This window comes from Dermochelys coriacea, chromosome 21 (assembly GCF_009764565.3).
Source record: "Dermochelys coriacea isolate rDerCor1 chromosome 21, rDerCor1.pri.v4, whole genome shotgun sequence".
Lineage (NCBI taxonomy): Eukaryota > Metazoa > Chordata > Testudines > Dermochelyidae > Dermochelys > Dermochelys coriacea.
The window spans coordinates 15,923,802-15,951,162 of NC_050088.1; the positions used below are offsets into that span (position 1 = coordinate 15,923,802).

Sequence of the window (27,361 nt, forward strand, 5' to 3'; positions counted from 1 at the left end):
ATGCTGTGCAGAGAAATGGCTAGTGAGACAACGCAGGTTTGAACACCATGGCTCAGAGCATCACCTCCTGAGCACAAGCCAGGCTCCTCAATCTCTGAATGCAGATGTTTGAGAGAAAGTGACGTTTGGGACACGACGCATCTCTGCCATCCCTCTTATACCTCCCACACTTGTAAGTAAGTATCTGATGGGATTGCGTACTGTGTATAGGGAAGGGAATGAGCAGAGTAGAATAGATCACAGCATAATTTGGGATCTGATTTTGAAGTACTTTCACTCTGTCCTTTTTCTGGACAAACTCCCAGCTGGACTAAATCCCAAGGCCCTTACTGAGCGTCTGCTCGTCCTTACTTGCCTCCTGCAGAAATCAGCCAGTGCTGTCTAAGCAAAGGCTTGATTTGGGAGTGCAGTGGGACTCAGTGGCACTCAGCAGGTACTCAGCACCTCTCAGGATCAGACTCTTGGGAAGGACTCCAGGAGCTGATCATTTGGAAATTGGACTTGCAATATGAAAACCGGTGCTTTTTTGTAGGGAAATGAACGCCAACCCAAAGTGGCATGGTGAGCAGGAGAGGCACACAACCGAGATCCCTGCCATTCCAGCGATAGCACCCTGCAGAGAAGTCCTAGGCTAATCTACTGAGCTCACAGGCATGTGGGAACTCACCTGGAGCTGGACATAGAATGCCCATACACCCCGTCCTGCCTGCCACCCATCACGGGCTGGGCGTACAACGCATCTGGCTTGTTGCAGGAGAGGCTGCGATCCGGGATGGGTTTCCTAGCGGTCCCATGGTGGGTGCTGCAGCTGCTGTACATGCTCTGGCGGTTCAGGGTTGCCTTTTGCACTGCCTGGCTTCCCACCTGGTTTCTCCTGAGCGTGCCCCGGGGAGGCTCACAGCACAGGTCAGGCTCACTCCGGCTGCTCTTGAGGCAGTAGTTGCCACCGGGACTGGTGGGGCTGCAGACGGCTTTGCTGTGGTGCCGGCTGCCCCAGCCCTCCATATGACTGTAAGAGCTGAAGCGTCGATTGTCTGTCTCTCTTTTAAGGGTCCCATTGTACATCTGAAGGGGGAGGAAACAGGAAACAAAACAATTTAAAAGGGGCTTTGAAGTGACTCCGAGGAGTTCACCAAATGGGGCCAAATCCTGAGGGGCACTGAGCCCTGGCTTTAATGGGAGCTGTGGGCACACCATCCATTAACTACAATAGGACCTGCTCATGGTACTTTGATGGTCCCCATTATCCTAGTATCTGAGCACCTCACAATCTCTCTCCTCACAGGTAGTAATATTCCCATTGTACAGCTAGAAAACTGAGGCTAGAGAGACTAAGTGACTCACCCAGGGAGTTTGGGGCACAGCAGGGAATTGAACCCTGGTCTCCTTGCATCAGGTTAGCACTCTAGCCCCTGAACTACCCCACCTCCTTGTAGTTTTACTTAATATTGTGCATTAATGTTCATCCCAAAGGCTTCTAAGCCTCTTACCAACTCTAGATACACCTCACCTACCTCGCCTAACACCAATGTGAAGCCACCTCTGGACTGGAATGTGGCAGCCTTTGAACAGAGTGCAGCAACACTGCCACCCAACAGAATTTGGCAGGGCATCAGGGCAAATGTTCCATTTCTCACAGAATGGGATCTTATATGAACTCCAGGGATCTGGAGCTCAGGTGTATATGTCATGTGAAAGGCATCACGCCCCTCCTGTTACAGACGCTGACTCTAACACGATTCTATCCTTCCCATTGCTTACTTTGTCCTTATTAACTCTTCTTATCCATCTTCTACCCTGACAGACACACTAACCCGTAGGTGAGAATTCCCCAGTAGAGGCCCAAAATGGGGGCCCATGTGGGGAAAAGAGGATGGATTTATGCATTAAAGGAGTGAATGAATAGCTCATGCCAAAAATAACGTTTGAAGTTTTGAAAACAATAAGGTGGAATTTCTTAAGAAATGCCAGGGCTAAGCCAGCAAAAAGCCACCATATTTAGTTAAAAGAAATGGGCCCAATTCTGACCTGATACACTGGTGTACATCCACAGTGACTTCAGTGGAGTTACTCCAGATTTACCCCATTGTAACTGGCCTGAGATTCTGTTGAAACAACACTTCTGGATGCTAATTTTGGCATCTGCCTCTCAGAGGGCTGCACTTGGCAGAGGCTTGGGAACGTTGCCAGCTAGGAAAAGGGGTGCTAAGGTGTTTTACCCCATGTAAAAAAAAAAACCAAACAAACCCAGGCGGTTATGGCAGCTTGCCTGATAGACACCTAGCAACACTGGAAATCCTGGCCCATTCCTCTTACAACGCAGTGGAATCTGCGTCGTCAGGATACCCATGCGGACACAGCCTTCGGTCCCAGTTACACGGCTCTCCTGATCAGCAGAAGATGCCCGTGGGATACGAATGCTGCTGTGTTGTGAGGAGGCCCTGCGGCCATGCTGCAGGCCAGAAAAAAACGGAGCCTTTGTCCGCTGCCTGCTCAGTGCTATTCTAATGTGCTCAGGTTCTTCTGCCATGCCCATCACCACTGTGTCTGAGCCCCTAGGCAGGGAGAGCTGGAGACACTGTGCCCCGTTGCCCATGGCCAGTGCCTGTCTTTGACACTGAAGGAGCCAGGCACAGAGAGCGCGGAAGGGAAATAAAACACACTTCTTAAATCCCCATCAACAGCAGTTACAGGGCCAGGCCCTGAGCTCCTTGCTCAGCCCTACAAATGCTCATGGACGTTGGGAAGCTACACCCTGAGATCCTGCCATGGGACTAAAGCTGCTCTCAGTTCCAGCAGCATAAATCTGGAGTGACTCCGGTGTGACTCAGCATCACTGAGGACAGAATCTAGTTTTCATGTTCATTCAGTCCTAACCCAGGCAAACTCCCATAAAAGATTAATCATAGAATCACAGAATATCAGGGTTGGAAGGGACCTCAGGAGGTCATCTAGTCCAATCCCCTGCTCAAAGCAGGACCAATCCCCAACTAAATCATCCCAGCCAGGGCTTTGTCAAGCTGGGCCTTAAAGACCTCTAAGGATGGAGATTCTACCATCTCCCTAGGTAACCCATTCCAGTGCTTTACCACCCTCCTAGTGAAAAAGTTTTTCCTAATATCCAACCTAAACCTCCCCCACTGCAACTTGAGACCATTACTCCTCGTTCTGTCATCTGCTACCACTGAGAACAGTCTAGATCCATCCTCTTTGGAACCCCCTTTCAGGTAGTTGAAAGCAGCTATCAAATCCCCCCTCATTCTTCTCTTCCGCAGACTAAACAATCCCAGTTCCCTCAGCCTCTCCTCATAAGTCGTGTGTTCCAGTCCCCTAATAATTTTTCTTGCCAACAAAATGATTAACAGAAGTCTTCAAAATTTGGCCCACCAGCATTGAGTGGCATTAGGGTTAAACTGGTTCCTCACAGGACCCCCCATTAGGCAGGGTTCCTAATTCTACACATCCCAGTTGAGTGGAGTGAACCGCACTCTACTAAACAAGGGAAGGCTCCCTTTTTCTGCCTCCTCCAGCTAAGCCAAGCTGTGGCCCAATTTGCCCTGAGAGAAAAGGGTAGGGGAAGAGATGACTTGGTAACTTACTGGTCAGCTACAGCGAAGAGGAACTGGAGAATGATGAATCACTGTCCTGGGCCCCCATCCAAACCCTTCCTATGAATTCCGGGAAGGGATAAGCCACAGCCCCATACAAATTAGGGCTCCCTTGGAAATTCAGACCTCAAACTCAGTGTCCGTGGTTGAGAGTGGGGCTATAACGTTGCCCTCCAGCTTTGAACAGGGCAGCTGCAGATTTTTACCTTATGAACTCCCTGCCTACCCTACACATAGGTGCTGAGTGGATTTGTTGAGAGACTCACTTCTCTGCTTTGGCCTCTGCTCTATCTGCACATAAGGCCTGATCCATAGGCAGTGGGAATCTTTCCACTGACCTCTCCGGGCTTTGCATCAGGCCCATACCGTACACAGCAACCCTCAGATAACAACTAGGGCCATGACACTTGAAAGAGTTCTAGAATGGGAACAGCCCAGCAGCTGGCAGCATCCACAGTAAAACTCATGCGCTGGCTTCGGTAATGAGCTTCTCACCACACAGCAGCTGTTTTCCCAGGAGTTTGCAAGAGGTTTCCCAACTACCCTGCCCCACCCAGATAGGAGCTGTGCTGACTTGCTGGTGAGGGCTCACTGTCTACCAGACAAGAGTCTTCCCAAAAAAGGCAATAAGCTGGAATTTGCCATTCCAAGAACAGTGGGGAGGAGAGACAGTTTATCAGCTAAACAACAACCGCCTGCCTGCCGTGTTAAAATGCAGAATGAAATAATTCCCCCACTGCATACACGCCAAGACAAACAGTGTGCACACGCCACCATCCACACACCTTCCCATATCTGCTCTCCCGGCAGACCCCCAATGTGAACACACAGAAAAGAAAAACAGCAGCTTCACATCAATAATATATTAAGTCCTTAATGGAAACATAATAGATAGTTGAATGGCTGCAGCAAAGGCCCCAGGGGCTCAATATCTCTGCCAAATTGCTGACAGCTCCTCAAAATAATCCTATCAGAGTGAAACACTGCACTGACTCATAAAGGGAAGCCATAGAAAGGGGGGGTGCTCAGTCTAACAACCTGCTGCTTCTTTATTCCACCCAGCCCGTAGAGATCATGTACCCTTGAGAGCTTGCAGAGAGCAAAGGTGATGATGGGCAGGCAGGAGAGAATGAGCCCAGCCACTCCTGAGATGTCAGAGCCTCACCCCACCCTAACTGTATCCTCACCACTACTAAAAGCTTCCCAAGGGTCACTGTGGAGGTTCCCATCTCTAAATATGACGTATCCATGTAAAATGTAATACTGAGATGGCTTTGGTCAAAGGCCATCTCCCTGGGGCCACTAATCATTGGTGCAAGGGTGGCATTAGCCACTGGATACAGCCAAGTCTTCCCCACACAGCCACGACTGGTTGATGGAAGTTGTCACAGGGCTGTTACTCAGCGAGGCTCTCTGGTGTGACACTAACCCGATACACCTGACTGAAACTGTTACCAGAGTTCATCTTATACACCCACCTGCCTCCCTCATGTGTATAGCCCTTTCCTCATTGCACAAAGAGTCCTCCTCTGAGCTACTGGGGGTCCTGTGCTGTGAATTCAAGTAGCATGTCCACAGTGGGTTTGTGGTTGTTCAAAGGCAGAGGACATTTGGTCCTGCCAACTATTCACCAGCTTGAATTCAAACCTCTGCTGACTAGCATACATGAGATGATGAGAACACCTGCTGCAGGCAGCTGGTTCAGACCTCCAGAGTAGCTAAGAGAGCCCACTTATTATCAGGAACCTTTAGTCTAGACCCCTTAGCCCATCAGTACTGATCCTGTAAGAGGCTGGTATTGAATCATATGATCGAGACCCTCCACCTTTCCCTAGGTCCTACTATTTCTCCTTCCTGGAAGGCACCAGTGCAAAGAGTACATTACACCCAGTATTCTAACTCTGACTGAGGAATGAGCACGTCCACCAGAAAGGCAACAGGGTCCCCTCCAAACCGAGGAATTGCTCTGGCTTCCCTGATAAGCTCATAAGCTAACCAGCCCTGCCTTTGAACTGCTCTAAAAAGCAACAGGGGAAGGTCCTCTTGCCTCTGTCAGTCAACTCAAGTTGCAGGGATGGAGGAGATATTTCCCCTGCTTGGATGCAGTGTGACATCCTGCTGGGGCGTCCCTTCCTCCCCTCTCAGGATGAGCACAGGGGCCAAATCCCAGCTAAGTAGGCTCCAGCATGCCTCCTTCTCTCTCAGCTGAACCGAGTTTCCTAACCACGCGGAATGTCCTCTGCTGTCACACTGATCTGGGGCTTAGGCCAGGTGGGGAGGATATCCAAAAATCAACAGCTGGCACAAGTGAGGGAGGGAACGCTGCTGAATACAAGGCCTGCTTTTCTACTCCCCATCACCAGATTTATGGAGAGGAGAGGACAATTGGGCCAACAGACTGGGTCAAATCCCCTCTTATTTACACGGGACTCTGGATCTGCCCTAGGTAGAGCTGAGCAAAGAACTACTTTTTCGGTTTGGTGGCTGAACTGAAAAATACAAAAATTGTTCATTTAATTCGACCCAAAATAGTTTCCCCCCCCCATTTTGTTTTTTGGGGTTTTTATTTTACCCTTGGTTTGTTTTAAACAAAGGTAGCTTTCAAAATGAAAGAGTTGAAACATTTCATTTAGAAAATGTCAAAACAAAACATTTTGACTTGTTCAATTTTTTCCCCCAGACAAAAGTATTTGCTGAATTAGAGCCAAATACATGAATAGTTTCACTTGAACCAAAGCTTGATTTTTTCAGCAAATAAACAATTCATCTGAAAATTTCTGGCTGGCTCTCGCACTAGGGTCACAGAGCAGCCTGGATCCCTATCTAAAATACACAGTGGTTATATACCTATCTGAGCACAGTGCCACCAGCTGTTTCCCCACCTATGCCAGTTTCCTGGTCATAGCAAAGAGTGGACCAAAATATATTCGTGAATTACAGCAGACGTTGATTGCTCAAAGGAGATGTACAACGTAATGAATGTAATGAACATTCAGGGAGTCCCCTGGAACCAGACCCAATAGTATGGGGTGGGAGAAAAGGAGCAGGAGAGGGGACACAGAGAGAGAATGTGCTGATTATAATTACCCTTGTTCTCCTTTATCATGTGGTGTTTCTTGGTTGGGAATTCCACTGGTCTGTACAGCCATCCAAGAGGATTGCTCATGTGCACACAGACACATACTCACATTGGATCAGACAGGGTACAGGTCACCAAAGAATTTGTCCAAATCACTTATTTTCTCTAAAATGTAGCTAAATTGATCACTTAATTAACTCCAAGTCTGGGCTTGGTGCCTCACCTGCAGTGCTCTCGACCTAATATCTAGCCATCCATCCATCAAATCCAGGGTGATCATAATGTATAATAAGAAAATCTGAGCACCAAAGGTAGCTCTGAGTAATGGCATTCAACTACTCTGCTTCACCTTGACCAGAAACTGGGGGCTGCCCCGTGGGATCTTTTGGGGAGAAAGGAATGAGCAGCAGGGTAAAATTGATTAAGGATGCCTTGTTCACCATCTGGACTAAGGGGAACCAACTCTGGAGCAGGAGGCGAACATGTGACTAAGCAGTTTATGCACCCAAGACTCTTCTCCACTTTGCAAGAATCATGTTATTTTTCCTTTCCATTACGTGGACGAGTATCACTTGGGTGAAGCCAGATGGTCCAGTATTTACTATGGGGAACAGGCTTATTTGAGGATTAACAAAGGGGAATAAATCACTACATCCCATACACACCTACCATAGACCCCAAATCCATAATACAGGGATCTGAACTTCTCATGGGTGTTTGTTCAGGGTTTTGGTTCAGCCTCGCATCTAGCTTTATTATTTTTTTCAGAGTGCAGAGCAGGGCTGGCAAAGCCCAGAAATTGCCCCTGAAAATGGGAAATGAGGCAGAAAATCATGACTTATTCCCCACTGCAAGTTTTGCAAATCTCCATACAAAAGCGCAATCAGAGTCCCCACACAGAGATCTCACTGTGAGACTTTCTGCTCTTCCTACAGCAGCTCTGCACAGCCCTGAGCAGTATGGATTCACTTGGTGAGTTCAAAATTTCGTATAGTCCCTACCAGCAGAGCAGAAGATCTACTGCAATACGGCCTAAACTTGTAGCTCTGGAAAGCTGAGGTCCTCCTAGTCCCATTGACTCCATGGAAGTCACATGTATCCTGCTAGGGCCCTGAGTTTGAGTCTGAAATTCTCATCACACCTGTAAAACGACCTTAGAAATCCAAGCCTAGTCCCTAGGGGTCATTGATCCATATAAAAATACAATGAGGAAAGGGGCTGAGGGGCAATGGCAGAGTTGCGAAGGTAGAAGAGCTCTAAGAGTCAGAACTTCTCTGACCAAATATCAATCCATTTCCTTCACGAGCAGTAAAATTCACCCATGTCTAAATTAACAAGCATATCTAGGACACCATTCCTCAGCCCAGGATTTCAAAGCACTTTGGGATCATTAATTAAGTCACATAACACCCACAGGGGGTAAGTAAAAATGTATCATTATCCCCATTTTACAGATGGGGAAACTGAGTTATGGCAAGTCACATAACAATATTCATTAGTATTATGGTTAACAACACTTAGCCCTGATATGGTGCTTTTCATGCACAGACCACAAAGCACTTTACTAAGAGAGAAGAGTCATTATCATGATCCCCATTGATCAGATGGGGAAACGGAGGCACAGAGAGGCGAGATGACTTGACAAGGTTGCACAGCACGTCAGTGCCAGCACCAGGAATTGAACCCAGATCTCCTGATTTTTTTTGCAACTCCATGACACCCCCACAGACTCCAGTGGCTGGATGTTTCTGAATTCTGCATGTAAGAATGCAATCTTTTTATTACCCAGCTCTCTCTCTTTTTTTTTTTTAACTCATTACCAGTTTTAGTTGCATTTCTAGAGCAGCAGACAGCAAAAAAAGGAAATGATGCCATATAAACATGTTGAGACCGAGTCTCTCCCAGGCCGCAGGGAAAAGCTACAGCAATGAAATATGACTGGGTCCCACCCTGAGTGATGGGTGGAGAACACCCTTGATCTTGCTTGTGAAATGGAGTGGCTGCTGCACAGCACGGCACAGCAAGAGCAACACTTGCAAAAGCAGCAAAAATACATTGCTCCTCCAGAGACGCTTATCCCCTCCCATCCACTTCTGGAAGCTGCTTCTCTGTCGCAGGCAGCGAGGCAACTTTGATCTAGTTCTGTGATGGATCAACTTGCATTGGCCAGGGAAGCACATGTTAAGCTTGTGGCTTCTGAAGGATGCAAACCCTTGGATCGGGACTCACGGATTTAGGAACCTGGGCTTGTGGCCGTATGAAACAAACAAAATTCCTTTTTCTTTAAGAAATATGCCCCAAACTTCCCCTTTTCTCCACAGATGTTTCAGTAGCAACAAATAATGACCCTGATCCTGAAACCCTAACTCAGGCAAAACTCCTGTTGAAGTCGGTGGGAATTTTGCCTGAAGAGAGAGTGCAGGATTGGGGATAACAAAGCCATATTCCATGGTCTGCTAAAGCCCATTCTGCACTGCAGCTGGTGGAGAACTCAGTCTGAGCAGGTGGACTCTGCTGGAAGAAAGCAGGTAGCTGGAGCTCTGCCACCTCCTGCACCAGCTGCTTCCACGAATGTCATGAGTTTGAGGATAGTTCCTAGTGGAGAAGTGTCACAAAAGGGCACTTACTCATTAATGTAATAACAGGCACTAATTTACCTCCTTGTTAGCATCATCATCAGACAGACCAAAGAGTTAAAGGGTCATGGACACCGATTTATGGCCTCCTTGGTAGGATGGCCAGCTGTCTGCCTCGTTCGCAGAGACAGAGCACTCTGCTGCCTAGTATGTACCATTCATGGGTAAGCGGAGCACTCCAGCCTCTAGGGCTGCCAATCCAGCACTTTGCATTCCCTACAACATTAACATAAAAGAAAAAACTAGGGGGCAGGGCAACATCAGCAGGGAAAGGCAACCATGGGCCTAAAGGGTCTTTTGCTCTGCTAATTATATGGGGCTTCTGCTCCAAGCATTCCTTCCCCTTTCAGAACTCTCTGGGTCAGACGCTGGTATGCTGGCCACTTCGGTACAACAGCTGCAGCCTGGATGAGTCCCTGGCTGTCAATAGGTCGTGGTCACCAAGATGGGGAAGTGATGGCAACTTCTAAGTTCAGGACTGACATGCAAGCTGCCTGCAGGTGCGTACAGTACCTGCAAGGGCCTCTCGCAGGCTCCCAGTGCATGACTCAGACCCCACTGCATGGTGTGGCTCCATGCAGCCATCAGCAAAATGAGATCACACAATCCACCATGCCCATGGCATGATGATGTAAAATTCAGAAGGGCCCACATTTACCTAAACACAGGTCCTCTTTCTGTCAGAACAATCCAACATAAGGCTGTTGTACCATGGGTCACCAGCAGTGACAGAACCCAGGACTTTCATCATCAAAAGCCTCTACCAAGGGAACACCAAAGGAGAGCACCCATAGGGCCAAGTTCTGATGCCCTCACTCGGGTTGAATACTACCTTATTCCATGAGCAGTCCAACCGATTTCAGTGGTGCCAAGTGCAGAGTAAAGTACTACGCAGCAGGAGTGAGGATATCAAAATCTGGTCTTTATTAATAAGTAATTTGCAGGCTTTTATCTATTTGTGCCAGCCACTAATGGGAGACATGATCACACACACTTACCAAGAGTGCATCACATAGTAAAATGAGATACAAGGGAAAACCCAGGTGTGACAATGCAGATTCTCCAGGTAAAGAAAACTACAGAGGAAAGAGAATAAACCAGTAACACGCAAACCACGGGCCAACCAGCAACTCCATGTACTTCCTAGATAACTTCTCTTATCACCAAAGAGACATTGGGTAGAATCAATGATTCAAGGTCACCTACCAAAAAGAACAATATTTAGAGTGCAAATTCTTCAGGGCAGGGACCATATCTTACTGTAGGGGACAGAGAAGGATTTCCTTTAGTACTTTTCATCTGGGGATAGACAATCAAAGCTTGCAAGGATTATAATGGATCACTGTCCCAACGTTTTGTCTGGTCTCAGTACAAAACCATAAGTGATGTCACGTTCTTATCACTGCCCTGCTAGCTCAAAAACCGTTAGGACTTCACAGAAATGATAATTCTAATCAAGACATCATGAAAGGTGTTAAGGAAATTGCCCCTCTTATTATTGCCACCTTTTCCATTTTTTAAAGTAGAGGAAATGCAAATGGGAGACATACCTGCATAACAGAGTTTAGACATTTTATGAGTTTCAAGCAAACTTGAAGACAGAGCTCAAAGTTAGCTGAAAACAGGTGGTGGTGGTGGTTGGGTGGTGGTAGTGGTTGCATTCCTTTAATACCTCTAGGGAGGAAGCAGAGTGGAGAAAGAAGTTCCCCTGTCTGGATGTAGTGTGTAATCTCACAGGCCCAAGCAGATTTAGGCCTGGGGTTACATTTTCAAAAGCACCAATGTAACCAAAGACTCAGCACCGTTTTCAAAAGTGACCAAGGAACTTAGGACCCTCACTGACAGTCTATTGGACTCAGGCACTTTGAGAAACTGTACCCCTGGTCCGTAACTGGAGAAGAGACCTTCAGGGAACAGCCAGGTGCGGCACAAGTCAATAGTGAAGTAGTGCCCAGCTGCAATGCTAGGGGGCACTGTACTATTGCTGGTGCCATCTTTGGGATAAGATGTAAAACAGAAGCCCTGATCATTCCCAGTCATCTCATCTGCCTTTTTCCAAGAGGACTCTGTGACCCTGAACCCTAAGTCCTAACTCTAACCAGCTCTGAGTTTGGGGATAGGTTTGCATTTGGATCTGACCTGTGAGTTCGTTGCTAATTGCCATTCAGGTCAGATACACACTCTCTGCCAGCTGCTCATACAACACCGGGCGCTCATGGTGGCCACATCTGTTGTTGTTCAGCTGGTGCTGGCTAGGGGATATGGAGGATCATTCAACAAAGCAAATCACAGAAGATATGAACTGGTATCTAAATTGTAACCAGCCTTTGGCTTTCACCAGCCAACAAAGACACAGCATTTATAGCAAACAGGCGGGAACTAGAGAAGGAGCAAGAACAAAGATAAATAAGGGGAGACTTAAATCCCCAAACTGCCAGCTGCACCCCCAGGGTGTTTTTACACAATGGCCAAATCACTGAAAAGTATCACCGGGCTTTGTAGAGTGCTGCAAATACCACTCAGGTTATGCTGGATTCAGTGCCATCAGCTTGGCTAAATAGAGGGCTCTGAAATGCAGCATTTCCTCCTCAGACAGAGCAATTAGGTGGGGCAACAGCTTAAGTGAGACCTTCCTACTATCCCGCACACTCCTGTCACTGAATCTTTCCCTTATTTGCAGAGATGAGCCTGAAGCAAAATACTGGATCCAGTTTCAGAAACAAGTTTCCTTGAACCTATCCTGTAATGGCCCCAAACCATCCACCCAGAAGTAGAGGAGAGTTCTGATCCAGACTGTGGACTATTGAGATCCAGGCTTGTTGTGCTGCCCAAACAAATTTGTTACCTCCGTTCTCAGGGAACAAGAAAACTTCCTCCCCTGCCTGCCTAGAACATCTGGAGGTTGTTGATGTCCATCTTACTCTTGTCTCCACGGCACAGTTGGCTCCCCATATTGACCAGCAGTCCACTCCTATGGACTCTCATGCTATGAGTTGCTCTCTGTACCCCCCAATAGCAAGGCACAGAGAAAAGAACACCTTACCGGATACCCCCAGTTGCTGTTTCCTGTCTGGGCTTTGGCATAATAGCTGCCCCGGATCGTCCCATAGTTAATGCCATCAGCCAAACCATCATACATGGAACCTGCAAGCAGAAGAACAACATTAGGAATGGAAAGCTAAGCTCTTATGTGGTTTGCATGTGGGACAAGGAGTTCTTTGTTATCTCATGGTCAAGGTCTTCCCCACTGTCCACCAGAGAAGGACAATGGATGTATCATAGATCAGGGGGAAGAGAAGCCCTCTCTCAATGGACATGGCTGCATAAGGCTAGAAGTCCCTTCTGAGTAGTCATTGGGAAAGGAATAAAGGGCAGGAGAGGGGTGATCCGACCTTCTAGTCACCTCTCAGGACCAGAGTCTTCCACCTTTTCTTGTGTTGGATAGTGCCTTGCTCTGAGAGCAGTCCCACGAATTTCAATTACTCATTGTGAATCAAGGCGACAGACTCTGGCCCTTAGCTAATGGTGGCAGAAATGGAATTTAGAGGTTAAGTTCTGTCCTTATCCAAATCTCTTAGATCAAGAAGAAACCCTGCACGTTTTCTAATCAGCTACCAGCATAACTCAGCCCAGAAACATGAACTTCTCAACAGCCTACAACTGACCAGCCCTGCTGTGTAAAGCCTCTTTCTATCTACCTCCCACTGGCAAACTCTATGAATCCTTGCTTCATTTCGCCAATTTCCCTTTCCTTCCAAAAGCCTTTTATACGAGGTCACTTTGATCATTAAGACCAAAGATTAGAAGAAGTGTTAACTGTCCTCCAAGCTGGAACTCCATTGTACCTTGTGACAGCACAATATAGTGTGAGTTAATAAGACCTACATTTTTGAAAGTGCCCACTAATTTTGGGTGCCCAAAATGAGACATCCGAGGCCTGGTTTAAGGAAATGTAAAGACCCACTGGCTCCAAATGATGGAATTCCACTGGAGCGCTAGGCACTCAACACCTCTGAAAACCAAGCCCAAAGCATCTCAATTTGAGCACCCAAATTAACGGGCACTTTTGAAAATCTAGCCCCTTCATCTCTTAGTAGAAATGGTCCTAAACTGGAATTTCCGTTCAACATGAAAGTCTGGAAAAGAATTTGTTCCATTTCAGAATAAAAAAGCAGAATTTCAAAATTTCACCCGGAAAGGAAATCTGAAAAAAATAATCAAAAATACTTCATTTTGAAAATTCCAAAAGAAAGTTGAGCCTGGAAGCCCAAGCTCCATGGTCGCTGGCCCAGCCATGGCTGCCAGAGCTTCCAGGCTCTCTATCAGTCTAGCTCACAGAGAACCAGAAGCCAAGAAACCCTGGCTGAGGCACTCCCAGGCTCCCAGCTCTGGGGCAGACAGCCTGGAAGCCTTGGTGCCCACAGCCCCAGGCCAGTCTGCATGCCTGGCTGTCCCAGAGTTGCAGACTCTGAAAGGCCTTGGCTCAGCATCCCACCAGGTGAGCTTGCAGGAAACCTGGCAGATTTCTGATGAACACCTGCCTATGGGTCATCCAAAGTTTCCATGAAATATTTTGTGTTCTAGAAACAGGCATTTGTTGATAAAACCTTGTTTCATCAGAAAATTCCTCACCAGCTCTCTTTCTCCCTCTTACATCTTTGACTGTTTGGTGTGCCAGCTCTGAGACACCCTGCAGTCATTCACACTGAGCTGTTCGTCTTCAAAGTGCCTTACAGCCACTAATGCCAAGATCCTCAAAGGTATTTAGGCTCCTAACTTCTAACTCATTAATAATGCCCACATTGGGTCATGAACAAACATGGCGCAGGTGAGCGCTCCAGCCCAGCCAGCCTCTGGAGGGTGGCACATTCTAGTTATCACTCTAGGCCAGAGTAATAGCATGGACAATGACCATGTGAACATTCTAGGCTGGAGCAATATACCAGAGGGGGAGAAACACTGATCCAGAAGAGGTAGGAGAAATTACCCAGAATGGGCATCTGCAGGGAAATTTTCCCCTGACCCCTCAAGGCCCATGTCTAGACCGAAGATTCCATTGTCCATTAAACTCAAGAGGTTCGGAGAGTAATTTCTCTAGAACCAATTCTTAATTTGGGCCAGGGCTTGCCAGGGCTGAGCACCAGCATCTCTAGGCTTGGTAGTTCGCAGCCCTGTCATGTCCGAGCTTGCCACATCAGTTATGAAAGTGAAAACAGTTTCTTGAGCCCTGGTAAATAATTGCTTGAGCCCCAGCACCTCTTTCATTACAAATTAAGCACTGTTCAGAACCCTATTAATTTCTCTATCACCCTACTCATTTAATCCGTATTCTCTTCCAAAGAACTTTCCAATAAGGGCTGTATTGGCAAAGGGAATGGCAAGACATGTGTGGATGGATGTACGGCACACTCGCACCTCTCCAGTTTGAGTACTTCCCCACTCTATGCATTCCCCTGGCACAATTCTCCGTGTTGATTTCAATAGGGCAGGTTGGTACACTGCTGCTGGGGTGGGGAAGGAGTAAGGTGGGACATGAATCTATGGGTTTAACCCATGCAATTCTTCCCAGTGATATGTGTTAACTAACAAAGCTGGCACTAGGGACAGATCCTTTGGCCCCAATTGCCTGGAAATAATTTCTTAGCTAACACTCTCCTGATCTGTTCTCACGTCCAATAACACCCAGAGAGGAGCTTCTATGCCTTCCTCCCTTGCCCACTTCCCATGCAATTCAACAGCTTTCCTTTTTGTAAAAGGGCCACTCTCTGCAGCAAAGATCAGTCAACTTACAGCACTGCAGGCTGGGAACTTGCTGCTTTATTCAACTTCATCACAAGAGTCAGGAGAAAACTCCGTTAACTAAAAGTAAGGGAGCATCCCATAATGCTCTCTGTAACCCAGCTAACCATATCACAACTACTTCACAACACACTTCACTACACACTCCTGAGTACAGGAAGGGTTTGGTGCTCAGGGCAGGTCATGGGCTTATCTGACCCTCACTGTTTTGGGACTAATTTTTCCCCTCCCCTCCTTTTTCATAAGGACCTTCCCAATTTGCCCTGAGCTGCAGCAAGACAGTTTCTTTCCCTAGCTGAGCATCACCCTGAGTCATTCACGATTGATGCTCGTCAATGGACAGAGTGCTAAATGCTTATTGAATTGGGTCACCAGCCAGCAGAGTTGCACGGTCACCGCCTGCCAGGCTGACAGATACCGTCTCACTGTTTCTTTGTACTCCCCCATCTGTCTGTAATACTTAGACTGTAAGCTGTTTGGGGCAGGGGCTGTCTTTTTGTTCTGTGTTTGTACAATGCCTACACAATGGGGTCCTGTGTACTCCAACAATACAAATAATAAATAAGCCCCTTTGATACACATCTTTGCTTTTATTGTGTAGCTTCATTACTATGGGCTGGTCTCTCAAGGAATTTTGCATCATGGACAGTTCGCCCCCCCGTGAGATTTAACGATTGGCTTTATTACTGAGAATTTCTGTTGTATATATAGCACCAAATGTGCTATGCTCTTTAAAGCATGGGGTATGAAATCTGCATTCTCTACTGTCATGGAATCGTGGCCCTCAGCTGCTAGAATTGGACAGGAAATTCAGACTCCATGCAAGAGAGCATCAGGGGTGTGGGGAAATCAATGTAAAACATCAGCCTCATATTGTCCTGTCCTACTTAAATAGATGATGCTTCGGTTTATCATAAGCAGGGGGCTTTGATACTGGCAATCAGCTGATAGGAGAGGAGGACAATGTAGGTCTCCCATAATCTGCCTTTCCAAGTGGAGGTGGCTGTTGTGTATCCCAGATCTTGAGGCTCTGGAATTGAAAGCCAAAGTCTCCTGGAAAATGGCATGGCGAAGGGTGGAAAAGGGAGAGTACCAAGGAAAATTCCCAGAGGAGGAGCATTTATGGAACTCTTAATTACGGCTGGGAAATCCACTGGTCCTGCTCACGGGGGAAGAGCCTACACTTGCCACCAGAAGTATTATGACCTAATGGTTCAATGTGTACTGTACACCATTTATTTTAGTCCGGCAGTTTAGATCTTTAAAATGCATGCACTTGGACTAAGCTGGAGTCTGTGTAAGCCAGAGAGTTCCTAGGGGCAGGAAGAGACACAACATGAAGGACCACACCCTCAGCAGGTGTAAATCAGCATAGCTGCACCAGGAGTACTGGAACCATTTGTATAGTGGGGGTGCTGAGAGCCATTGAACCAACTGTAAACCCTGTATACAATGAGAACAGGAGTACTTGTGGCACCTTAGAGACTAACAAATTTATCTGAGCATAAGTTTTCGTGGGCTACAGCCCACTTCATCGGATGCAGAGAATGGAACATATAGTAAGAAAAAAAAATTATATATATATATATATATATATATATATATATATATATACACACACACACATACATACAGAAAACATGAAAAGGTAGGGTAAGAGCCTACTTCATTAAGATGAGCTATTACCAGCAGGAGAAAAAAAGAAACTTTTGTAGTGATAATCACGATGGCCCATTTAGACAGTTGACAAAAAGGTGTGAGGATACTTAACATGGGGAAATAGATTCAATATGTGTAATGACTCAGCCACTCCCAGTCTCTATTCAAACCCAAGTTAATAGTATCTAGTTTGCATATTAATTCAAGCTCAGCAGTTTCTCGCTGGAGTCTGTTTCTGAAGCTTTTCTGTTGCAAAATTGCCACCTTTAAATCTGTTACGGAGTGTATACAATGGAATCCATTTCAAGCCAGGGGGTGTGGCAGCATGCTTAGTTCCAGCGCCTATGAGCTGCACTGAAGTCAACAGCAGCTATGCTGATTTACACCAACTGAGATCTGGGCCACAGCATTATAGTTTGCAGCTGTACACACTAAAGGTGACATTGAACAGAGAGATGCTGGCAGGAGCAGGCTCGGGGCTGGTTAGACTGCTGTATGGATCTCTATCGTTCCTTAGAAATACCTTTTCTTTTACAAAGAAAGAAAAGGAGTACTTGTGGCACCTTAGAGACTAACAAATAAATTTGTTAGTCTCTAAGGTGCCACAAGTACTCCTTTTCTTTTTGCGAATACAGACTAACAGGGCTGCTACTCTGAAACCTTTACAAAGAAAGTAAGTCTTTTGGGTCTGCCCCTGCAAACCTTGTGTCCTGCTGATAGGGTCTTCAGTGAGGCTGCCCATGTGACTAAGGGCTAGTTGCAGTGAGTGAGTTGCAGGAATGCCATTAGTCAATGGAAGTTAATCAGATTCCTCACAGGCAACCTTACCTTAAGCAGAGCTAAAAGGACTGATGGAGGGATAGGGGAGGAGATAAGCTATATCAATGGAGCAGTTTTTTCCATTTTCTTTGCAAATTCAGAAGGTTGTTTTTTTCCCGAAGCCTATCTATTTAAAAAATGCAAAGTGACACCACAGGAATAAACCACAGCCACACAGTAAACAACTAACAACCCAGGAACCCACAGCACAGCGAGGGAATGGGTGTATATTAATCTCTTTCATTTAGCGGAGAGCAGCACAACAAGAACCAATGGCTTGAAGTTGAAGCCAGACAAGTTCAAATTAGAAATAAGGAGGGTGATTAACCATTGGAACAAAGTAGCAATGGGTAGTGATGCATTCTCCAGCTCTTGAAGTCTTCATCTCAAGACTGGATACCTCTCTAGAAGACATGTCTTAGCCAAACACAAGTTACTGTGCTCAATGAAGGCCTAATGGGATGAAATTTTATGGCCCATGTTATGGCTTTAAAAAAATATCAACGTATGTTTATTCTAACAGTTCTCGAGTACGCAAAGTCCTCTATCCAGCCACAACAGAGATCGGCCTGGGGTGGCAACAGAGTAAGCTTCCCACACTCGCTACCATAGCAGTGGAGCTGTAGGGACTCATCCCAGGATGAGAGAGTTCATTTTCCATGGCCCACTCATTCACTGGCCTCTCTGCACAAGGAGGTCACTGAGTCGCTGTTGATGAAGACACCTGCTCACTCAGAATCAGCCTGATTTGGGGTGGAATTTTCAAAAAGCACCTCATTTAGGACCACAAGTCCCATTGACTTTCTACAAGCTCCTGGGTCACATAGGATCTTTTGAAAAATCCCACACTAATCCAATTCCTTTCAAGTGACTTTGCTTTGAGATTCCACCCTTGCCTGACTCTCTAGGGAACTTTGGGATATCTGCTCTGTCTTCTGGGACCTTGTGCAATTTATATATCATGTGACGAACACAGCACAATGTTGGGTGCCATAACATGAAATGCTATTTAGTCCCTGAGTACACATGGAAGAATTAAAAAGCAGAAAATGTCCCAGACTTGATGTTTCCTAAATATCTTGGCCAAGAATGTCCAAGGTGATTACCAACAATTAGCCAAATTTTCAACAGCAGCAGCCAAGTGTGAAGCATGGATTTAGGAGCCTACCTACCTAAACAAGGGGCCTAGTTTTCTAAAGCACTGAGTGCTCTGCAGTTCCCATTGAGATCCATGGGAGTGGTGGGTGCTCAGCACTTTGGAAAATCGGGGTGTTTATTGGATCAAATCCTCAAGGGCGATTCTGTTTCAGAATGTAAATATCTGCCCAATTTATCCACAAATTGTTTTAATGGCACCCACTCTTGCCCATCAGCCGTACGCTGAATCCCCAGCAGAGCTGTGGCAAAGGTGGGGGGCAGAATCATCACAGACACCTTCTAAGATTTCTGCCTACAGTTGAGGTGTTCGTGGTGAACAGTGACCATAGCATCACTAACTGGCAAAGTTGTCTGAGTCCCTGCCTCTTCATCCGGCACTTACTGTCAGCCTGGTTTGTTTCTTATTCCACCAGATCCTGAGACCACAAAGCCTTAATCAATAAAAGTGAGAGGAGCTAGGAACAGATTTACACATGACCACATCTTCCAGTTACCTCTGTGATTAGCGCCTTCAGCTGCCACAGATAAGCTTGTTTCTGCCCTCTTCAACACACCTCCTGGCTCCCACAATCACAGCGGTCACAGATTCATACACTACCATCCTGGCATAGTATGGAGTACTGCCTACACACACTCCTCCACAGAGCTGCTACATCCCCCATGCAGTGGGCTTGGCATGCAAAGGAAATAGTTCAAGGGGGCTTAGGAAGCCAGCTGGAACTGTATAAACATTTGGTCCCTACCCCAAACTCCATAATGCAGCCCCGCTTCTCCTCGGAAGCCAGCCCCACATTCGAAGTCAAGTGCCGCTGTTACCTAGACCATTTGGAAGAGGCACAAGGATATTTGACCCTTCTCATATTTGAGTCATCTATACATATCTGCCTTGAGACTCTTACAACCTTGCAAAGCCAGCCAAGCTCCTCAAGGGTTGAGCAGAGACCTTTGCATGTCTCATTCAGCATCAGTATCACTCATCCTTCCTGCTAACACTTCTCACTATCCTTCCATCACAGCTGGACATCTTCTCCCCAGGAGGACATGTCCCAGCTTTGCCGCTCTTACAGTAGGAGTGAAATCCAGATCACAAAGCCACTGGAAATCACAAGCACAACTGAGACCGGAAAACTCGGTGTAATGGATGGTGAGAGCGGCTCAGCTGTAGGTGACCCAATCACAAAGCCCTTCCCGACACACGGACCACTCTGCACGGGGAGGAGGAGAGGGTGGGGACGCGGTTTGGCTCTGAGGGTTTTTTTCCCTTTCGGCTGGAGAATTTCTACAGTTCCCCAAAGGAAGAACAATGAAGCCAACTCTAAAGAGAAAGGATGGTCCTGGGGTTAAGGCTCTGCCTTAAGAGACGGGGCTCTTCAGTTCTTTTTCCATCTCTGCCACAGAATTGCTGTGTAACCACGGATGAGTTGCTTTGCTTCTTGTACCTCACTAACCCTGTCTGTAAAATGTGAGCAACGCTGCTGACCTGCTTTTCAGTCGGGTTCATAAAAGCACTTTGAGCTCAGGTGCAAAGTTATAGTAATGAGCAGGGGGAGAGATGATCGTCACCTTTCAAATGTGATGGGGATTCCTCATCCTCCTGCATCTCCTCTTTAGGTGCTAACAAATCGACAGAGCAGCGATTGCTAGAGCAAACCAGCCATATGCCCAGAATGTATCCTGTGATTTACAAAGCGCTGGCTCTCCACCACTCTAAACTCCTTCGCACGCCTGAGCTGCCACACTGTCCCTGTATAAAGACAGCACATGTCTAGCTGGCTGCACTGAGCCTAGCAGGGCCATTACAGGAAACCATGCGTTGGGCTGCTCATGGTCAGTGTTCCTAAGCCTAGACTAGAGGGGGAGGAAGCCACCCAAAGGGCACAAAGCTGTGAGCCCAGATACAGAGCAGGTCATAAGACATTTGGCAAATAATCCAAACGGCAGGGAAATACGCAGAGGAAAGCTGGGAAAATAGATCACTGACTGGGAAGCGAAACACTATTTAGAGTCAGGGAACAAGCAGTTAATAACGCTTTGCACCTTCCATCTGCTGCTGCCAAAGCACATCATGAAGATACATTAACTATGCCCCAAAGCAAGCCATGAGAAGGGGATGATTGCCACTTTCCACATGGGGAAACAGAGGCACGGGCGGTTAAAGTCACTTACTGAGAATCACACAGCAACAGAGGCAGGGATTGAACCAAGAGGTCCTGACTCCTAGTCCTGGGCTAGCCCTTCCAGAGGCTGTAAGATTTCCTGCCATTTCCTCTGGACAGAGAAATCCCAGCAGGCAACTCCAGAGAAACGGGCCAGCTTGTCTCTTTTCGACAAAACCCAGCAGCACCAAATAGCCTAGATTACCAAGACCCCAAATACAAACCCACTGTGGGTTCTGAGTTGGCTCAGGGAGGGGGAACGTGAGACCCTTGCTACTTGTAGCGTGGCAGCGTGGAGCAACCCTTCCCTTGTTTACCTCGGTTGGAGTGCCCAAGGCTTGATGACTGAGAGGATTTTTGCTTCTGCCGTTTCACCGTCATCATCACCTGCTCCTGGACTCTCTGTTTTCCCGTGCCCCTAGTTTTCAGCTTGTGATCCGAGGGCAAGGCCAATGTAGAACTGGCCTGGTCTTGGAAACACTCATAAGCCAGGGCTGTTTTCAGCGGAGAGTGAAGCATGGCTGCAGAGAGAGCGAGTAGAGTGGAACTTCACCTGACTGCACTTCAGAAAACACAATGGTAACAATTCTTGAGCTGGGGTTAAACCTCAAGAATCCCTCCTTGCCATACGGCCCTCTGCTGCTGGCTTCTCCACGCTCCTTCCCCTGGCTCTCCGGCTGGGCTGTGAGCGGGCACACCCTCCGTCAGACTGGATATACAGCCCCCTGCCTGCACACACCCACTCCAAGAGCACAGTGCGCTCAGCTCAGGTGCTGCAGGGCAGGCAGTTTATTGCTGACCTGGATGCGATTGCGCTTTTTACACTCATTACATAAATGCACCAGGCAGCAGAGAAGCGAGAGCAGGCAGATGGAGTGGGAGGGGAACAGACTCAGGAAACTTCATCCTCGGAGTGATGGCTTCCAGTTCCCCTTTGCAGATTCATTGCCAGCTGTGTGTCTAGGTAGAAAACTCTATCCTGCATGACCGCCCTCCTCCCCGGCAATTGATCACTGCATCCCCATGCAGCTTGCTCCCGCTCTTCTTTGCTTTGAGGTTTTTTCTTTTCCCTAGTATGAACTGGATCAGCATCCAGCACCAATAGTCTAGGGGACAGGTGGCTTCTCTGTGGGCATCTCTGCGCTGCAGGGTAAATCCAGGTCTGCTAGAGCAGCCACATAAGTGTAAGCCTGGGTTTCAATTGCTGGACCCAGGTCTCTCAGCCGTACCAACGCGTCCGTACTGCGCTATGCTGAACTTCTGACTTGGATCTGCAGCTTGAGCTGCAAAATGACCGGGCTTGCAGCCCAGTTTCAGCAGGACTCAGGCTCTGACCCACCCCCACAGCAGGGTCCATGGGCACAAGTCCAGAGGGGTTCCTGGCCCAAGTCAGACAGATTTCTGCACGGACTGTAGTGGGGTTTGAGCTCAATCCAGAGTTTGAGCTGCCTGGGTTGACAGCACAGCACAGACGTACCTGATGGGGCAAGAGACGATTTCAGACGTGGTGTTTGCTCAGAGGATGGGTGTGGGGGCGATGCACTACACAGAGCTCAGGGGGGCTGGGTTCAGATCCTGGATCTTCAACAGACACCCTGTGTGACCCTTGGCAAGTCAATCTCTCTTTGACTCCGTTCCCCTTCTTTCAAAGGATAACCCTTCCTTTGTCCACTCAGCCTGAAAGCTTTGGGGGGGCAGGGAACTTCTCCCACCATGTGTATGGACAGTGCCTAGCACAATAAGGGTCTGTGCTCAGTTAAGGCCTCTAGACCCTGTTCTAGTCCACAATATAACTCCTTCAGCGCCCCCCCCCCATTTAAGACAGCACTCAGTGATTTCAGCTTTTAGTAATTTTAGCTCTTTAGTGATTTCAGCTTATAGTAGGGGAGCCTCAGTGCTGGTACACCATTGACCCAAAGTGAATTCAGCTCAGCAGCCTGCAACTAGACTCCTAATGGAAACAAAACTAGCTCTGATATTCCACAGTGGAGAGAGAAGATGCAATTGGCATCTAAGGTCCTCATCAAGGAGCCCATACCCCCAGTATTAATACCTATCTCCAGCCTCTCTCTCAAGTCACTGGGTTTTGGAACCTATGACCCTTGCCTAGCGCGTGCTGCTTAGTTGATGGCGAATCTCTCCATCATAACAAAAGGCCAAGTACAGTTCCACTGTCCTTGATTACATAATCAAGATAATAACAGTTTATTCTTCCTGCCCCAATAACAGAGAAACTGGGGCTCCTACAGCAGACAAAGTGACCACGGGGGGGTGTGTGCCTATGCAAATGAGATCAGCCCCTGAAGTTCTTTTCCACAACCCTCCACAACTCGCCACCAGATGTCAGGGTAGAGCTCATCCTGACTCTGCTCACACATGCATAAGAAGCAGAGCTGGTCAGAAAATTTCGGGGGGGGGGGGGAATTTCGGGGGTTGACATTAAAAAATAGAAAATTTCAACCCAAAACTACCAAAACCCATTTCCCCTTCAAATTTTTCAGCTTTTGAGTCAGTTTTCCAACCAAAAATATAAACATTCTTGGGGAACCAGACACTTCCTGCAACCATTTTTGTTTGGTCAAAAGCCCAATTTTCCAGCCCTAACAAACAGGTGCATCAGTAGGAAAGGGAGTGTGAAACAGACAAATTCAGATGCAGAAGCAGGCTGAGGCACTAATTAGGATAGGTGTACACACAGGTACGGCTGAGTACAGGTGCAGGGCTCAGACATGCTTCAGGAGGAACAAGCTCCTCTGCATTTCTGTACAGAGATCCTTATAATGCAGAGACTTCGCATGCTTCATGCTGAGGCTTCTCCTTACTGGACCTCACTGACACAGAGGGTCAGTGATCTGGCTTTGCATGGCTGGAGGGCTAACTTGAAGTGCTGGCTGGGGTCACACATAAGGTTGATGGGCTTTGTACAGAGATGTGAGGAAAACATGGAGGGGACTTGGTTACCATTTTGTTCTGCCCTTTTTCACACCTCCCTGAAACATTTTGAGAAAACAGTAATTTGACTAGGGTGACCCTTTTTCAGCTCTATCCCAGCCATCCCTCCATTTTTGCCAAAACTGGGCATTTGTCCCAGCTGCAAGGCAGAGTGGGGGGGATCAGCTGAAGGCAGCACCGCTTGCAGAGCTGACCTCTCCAGGTGGCACGGAGCTCAGGGGGTCAGCCCCAGCCATGGGCGGCACGGTGGGGTGGTCAGCCCCGGCCGTGAGCAGCACAGGGAGGGCAGCTCTGGCAAGCCCTGCGGGGGGGAGGGGGCATGGCTTGGGAGAGCTCCAGCCATCCTGTTTTTACTTTAAGAAATATGGTCGACCTTAATTTGACTGCAAAAGTGCCACAAATTTCAGGCTTTCGTGATGACAGGATCACTGTCAAAATAGCGAGAAAACACGGCAACATTCACACAAAGAGCAATTCAGGTGTAGCTACGAGTATCTCACCCACTTTTCTTCTCACTTTAGTCCCTGCTCACTCACTTGTCCACTGCACCACAAAGTTAATTACCATTCTTTGCTAAAGAGAGGCTCAAGTCAGAACAGTAAGAGGCTGCTGCAGCAGGTTAAAATCGAGATGGCTCGGCAGAGCTGTGTATGGTCCCAGGGCTGGACTAGCAGATAGCTACGCATCAGGACTAGCAAGAGGACTGGCAGAGCTGGAAGTGGGAACAGAAGAAGGATAGCAGGGGGCTGTGCAGTCCAGGACTGGGGTGCATTACATTACTGTCTGGAGGAAGATTTCATGTCTCATTTCCGTATAGTGCTATATCAGTCTGTGAGCTTGCACATCCTGCTACAAAATGAAAGTGAAATAGGCTGAAGCTCTTTTCCTGTGCCACCCTCTTTATTGTACCAATGGAGAAGTGACAAGCAATGCCAGATACTTCTGCAATTATTATATTGATGAGAAGCTGTCGACATCAGACAGCTCCCATACGATGCTTTACGCTGCAAACCAATAATCCCAGTTCCGTGCAAGCATGGTACTCTGTGTGCTTGTCACAGCGCATGTTTATCAGATCAACCCGGTCCCAATCATCTGCTGCAGAGTAATGCAAATGTTACTACACTTAGGCCTCTGCCTTATTTCATAACTTCAGCAAAACTGCCAACTGGGGCTGTCGAATGTAAATAGGGAAGATTTCAAAAAGTAATGGACCAGATCCTGATATGGGATAACCTACACCGGTGGAGCATCCGCCAACCAAACCAAAGAGTGCGGTTTTTAGGAATCTTACTGGAAAGAACCAAGGCCATCAAAATCATCATAAACAAAGGAGCGTCCTTGCAGCTCAGTGAGAATGGCAGGTCTGGCTGGTATTAGAGGTGCCATCTGCACCGTGACACAGGAGTGACAATGCTGAAGGTGTGGAGACTCAACCCCAGACCTGCTGCAGTGTCTTATCAACAAGCAGGGTGCAAATCCATGCATCTACAACTATCATTAAGCAAAATGCCCATCTGCTGTCCTGGGGTGGAGCACACGATTCTCTAAGGCAGCAAAGGAGCTTAAGATGTGAGCGATGGAAGTGTGGCGGGCAAAAGCAGCCACTGGCCAGCTCCGAACGAGGTGCCTAGCACTGATGGATGCTTTCATACACCGGAGCAGAACATAATAATGCCATGAGTCACCTCTCCACACCTCGCAGACACCGCTCCACACCTCGCAGACTAAGGGCGACACACCTTGTGCATCTGGCCTCTTCAAAGCATTTTTGTTCTGAGTTTCTGGGACTCTTGCCAATCCGCTGATTACAATCAAAGGGCTCGCTGGCTCCCAGAATGCTGCAGACCTCTGTGTTGGAACTTGTCAAGCGCTCCCGAATTGACAGTGCCTACAGAGCTCGCTCTCAGGTATCTTCCCGGAGAAAGAACAGCTGACTAGAAATCTAGCCCTCCACCAGATTTCCAGCGTCAGTCCCTGACCACATGTAATGTTTCACAAAAGGCCCTTTCCTCCCCAGCAATAGGACCCACGCGATGCTGCCGTGGCATGTGGACCTGCAGAAGGAGCTGGCTGGATGGCCTCGCAGCCAAGTGCAGGCCAGCAGGGTGGGATTTTGACTCCTAATTACATGCCACAGCACTGAAGCACATAACATTAGAATGGCCCCTTCTATGGCACTGAGAAGGAGAAGGCTTGGAAGGGGGGGCACTGGGAGTGTCTGGGACAGCCTCCCCAACATTGCTCCTGCTTCCAATGAGCCCCCTTGAATCTCTCACCACCAATGTTCCCTCTAATTTTTGACAGGCCGTGTGCGCAAAAAAATTTTCTATGCAAATTGTTATGCTTCTGTGCAAATTTTTGTGCACGCTGTGTTTTGCCGTGTGCGTGCACACACGTGCACAACTTAGAGGGAACAGTGTCCACCACCCCAGCCTGTTCCCTTTTGCCCTCCTGTCAGCAAGACCCTGAAGGAGCCAGCTGCTGCATCCTCCTTTCCCTGGCAACTCCAATCCTGAGCAGGGCCATTGAGAGCAGAGCAGAGCCAGGTCCTCTGCCCTCCGAGCTGGTGCTATCATGTCTGGGAGGAGTCACCGCAGGATAAACCCTGCTCAGGCCCTACAGCCTGGTTGGGTGAGTGAGACAGGTGCTACATGGCATGCCTAGAGCAGGGCCCAGTGTGCTGGATTCGGTACAGACACCAAGTCCTTGCCCCAAGGAGCTCACACTCCAAACAAGGCAGAGAGAAATGTTCTGATCCCCATTTTGCAGCTGGAGAGGTGAGGCCTGGGAAGATTAAGTGACTTGACCAAGGTCACACAGAAAGTATGTGGCAGAGCAGGGAATTGAACCAAGGTGACCTGAGTCCCGGGCTAGTCACAAGGGCCAGCTCCTCCATCTGCCACTGGTATTTACAAGCTATAACAGCCCAGAGATCTTCCTGTGGCTCTTAGGTTTTGCAAAGCTTGGGTTAGTTTTTACAAAGATCAAATTTGGAGCCAAATTTGCACCTTAGAAATATCAATTTTATGCCAGCAGTCTCTCTGTAAGCCTGAGAAAAAAGTGAATGTTAACATTTTCCATAGTTTATCGCACTCTGCTGGCTGCAATTAGCCAACTGGCTACAAGCACAACAGGTGTTTATTGCCACTGGGACAGAGACTTCAGGCCTCTCAGAGGCCAGCTCCTGCCTAAATCCAGCTCAGCGCTGGCAAGAGACACCATTTCTTTGTGAGTGACGGGATCTCAGCCGGGCTGCGGCCCGTCCCGCAATGACGTGAGACACTGCAGCCCTCTGTGAATTCCATCCCTGCCTGGGGAAACCCCTCTCATGGGCCACTTCCCCCACTGTCCCACCGCCTGGTGCAGAGCAGCCAATCGGGGCTCCTGCAGGAAGCAAGCAAGACTCCCACCTCCTTCCCACCCCATCCCCAGGGACTGACGCCGTTCTCACAGGAGAGGGGGAGCAGAAAGCACTCAGCAGTTTAAGGCAAT

The 27,361-nt window shown here is 47.9% G+C and overlaps 1 protein-coding gene and 1 long non-coding RNA gene across 2 annotated transcripts in view; one reads left to right on the forward strand and one right to left on the reverse strand.

Moving 5' to 3' along the window:
* LOC119846475 overlaps positions 1-12,381 on the forward strand; it is a 69,575-nt gene extending 57,194 nt beyond the window's left edge. Inside the window, exon 4 of the long non-coding RNA XR_005289891.2 lies at positions 12,004-12,381. This is a non-coding gene — a long non-coding RNA (uncharacterized LOC119846475). The remainder of the gene's footprint in view (positions 1-12,003) is intronic.
* Positions 1-21,643, reverse strand: part of PKP1 (plakophilin 1) — a 50,317-nt gene extending 28,674 nt beyond the window's left edge. Inside the window, exons 1-3 of the mRNA XM_038380186.2 lie at positions 21,232-21,643; positions 12,367-12,467; positions 668-1,065 (exon numbers count right to left, since the gene is read on the reverse strand). Of these exons, the coding sequence (XP_038236114.1) occupies positions 668-1,065; positions 12,367-12,467; positions 21,232-21,433 (701 nt within the window). The 5' untranslated portion in view covers positions 21,434-21,643. The remainder of the gene's footprint in view (positions 1-667; positions 1,066-12,366; positions 12,468-21,231) is intronic.
* Positions 21,644-27,361: the final 5,718 nt, after the last annotated feature.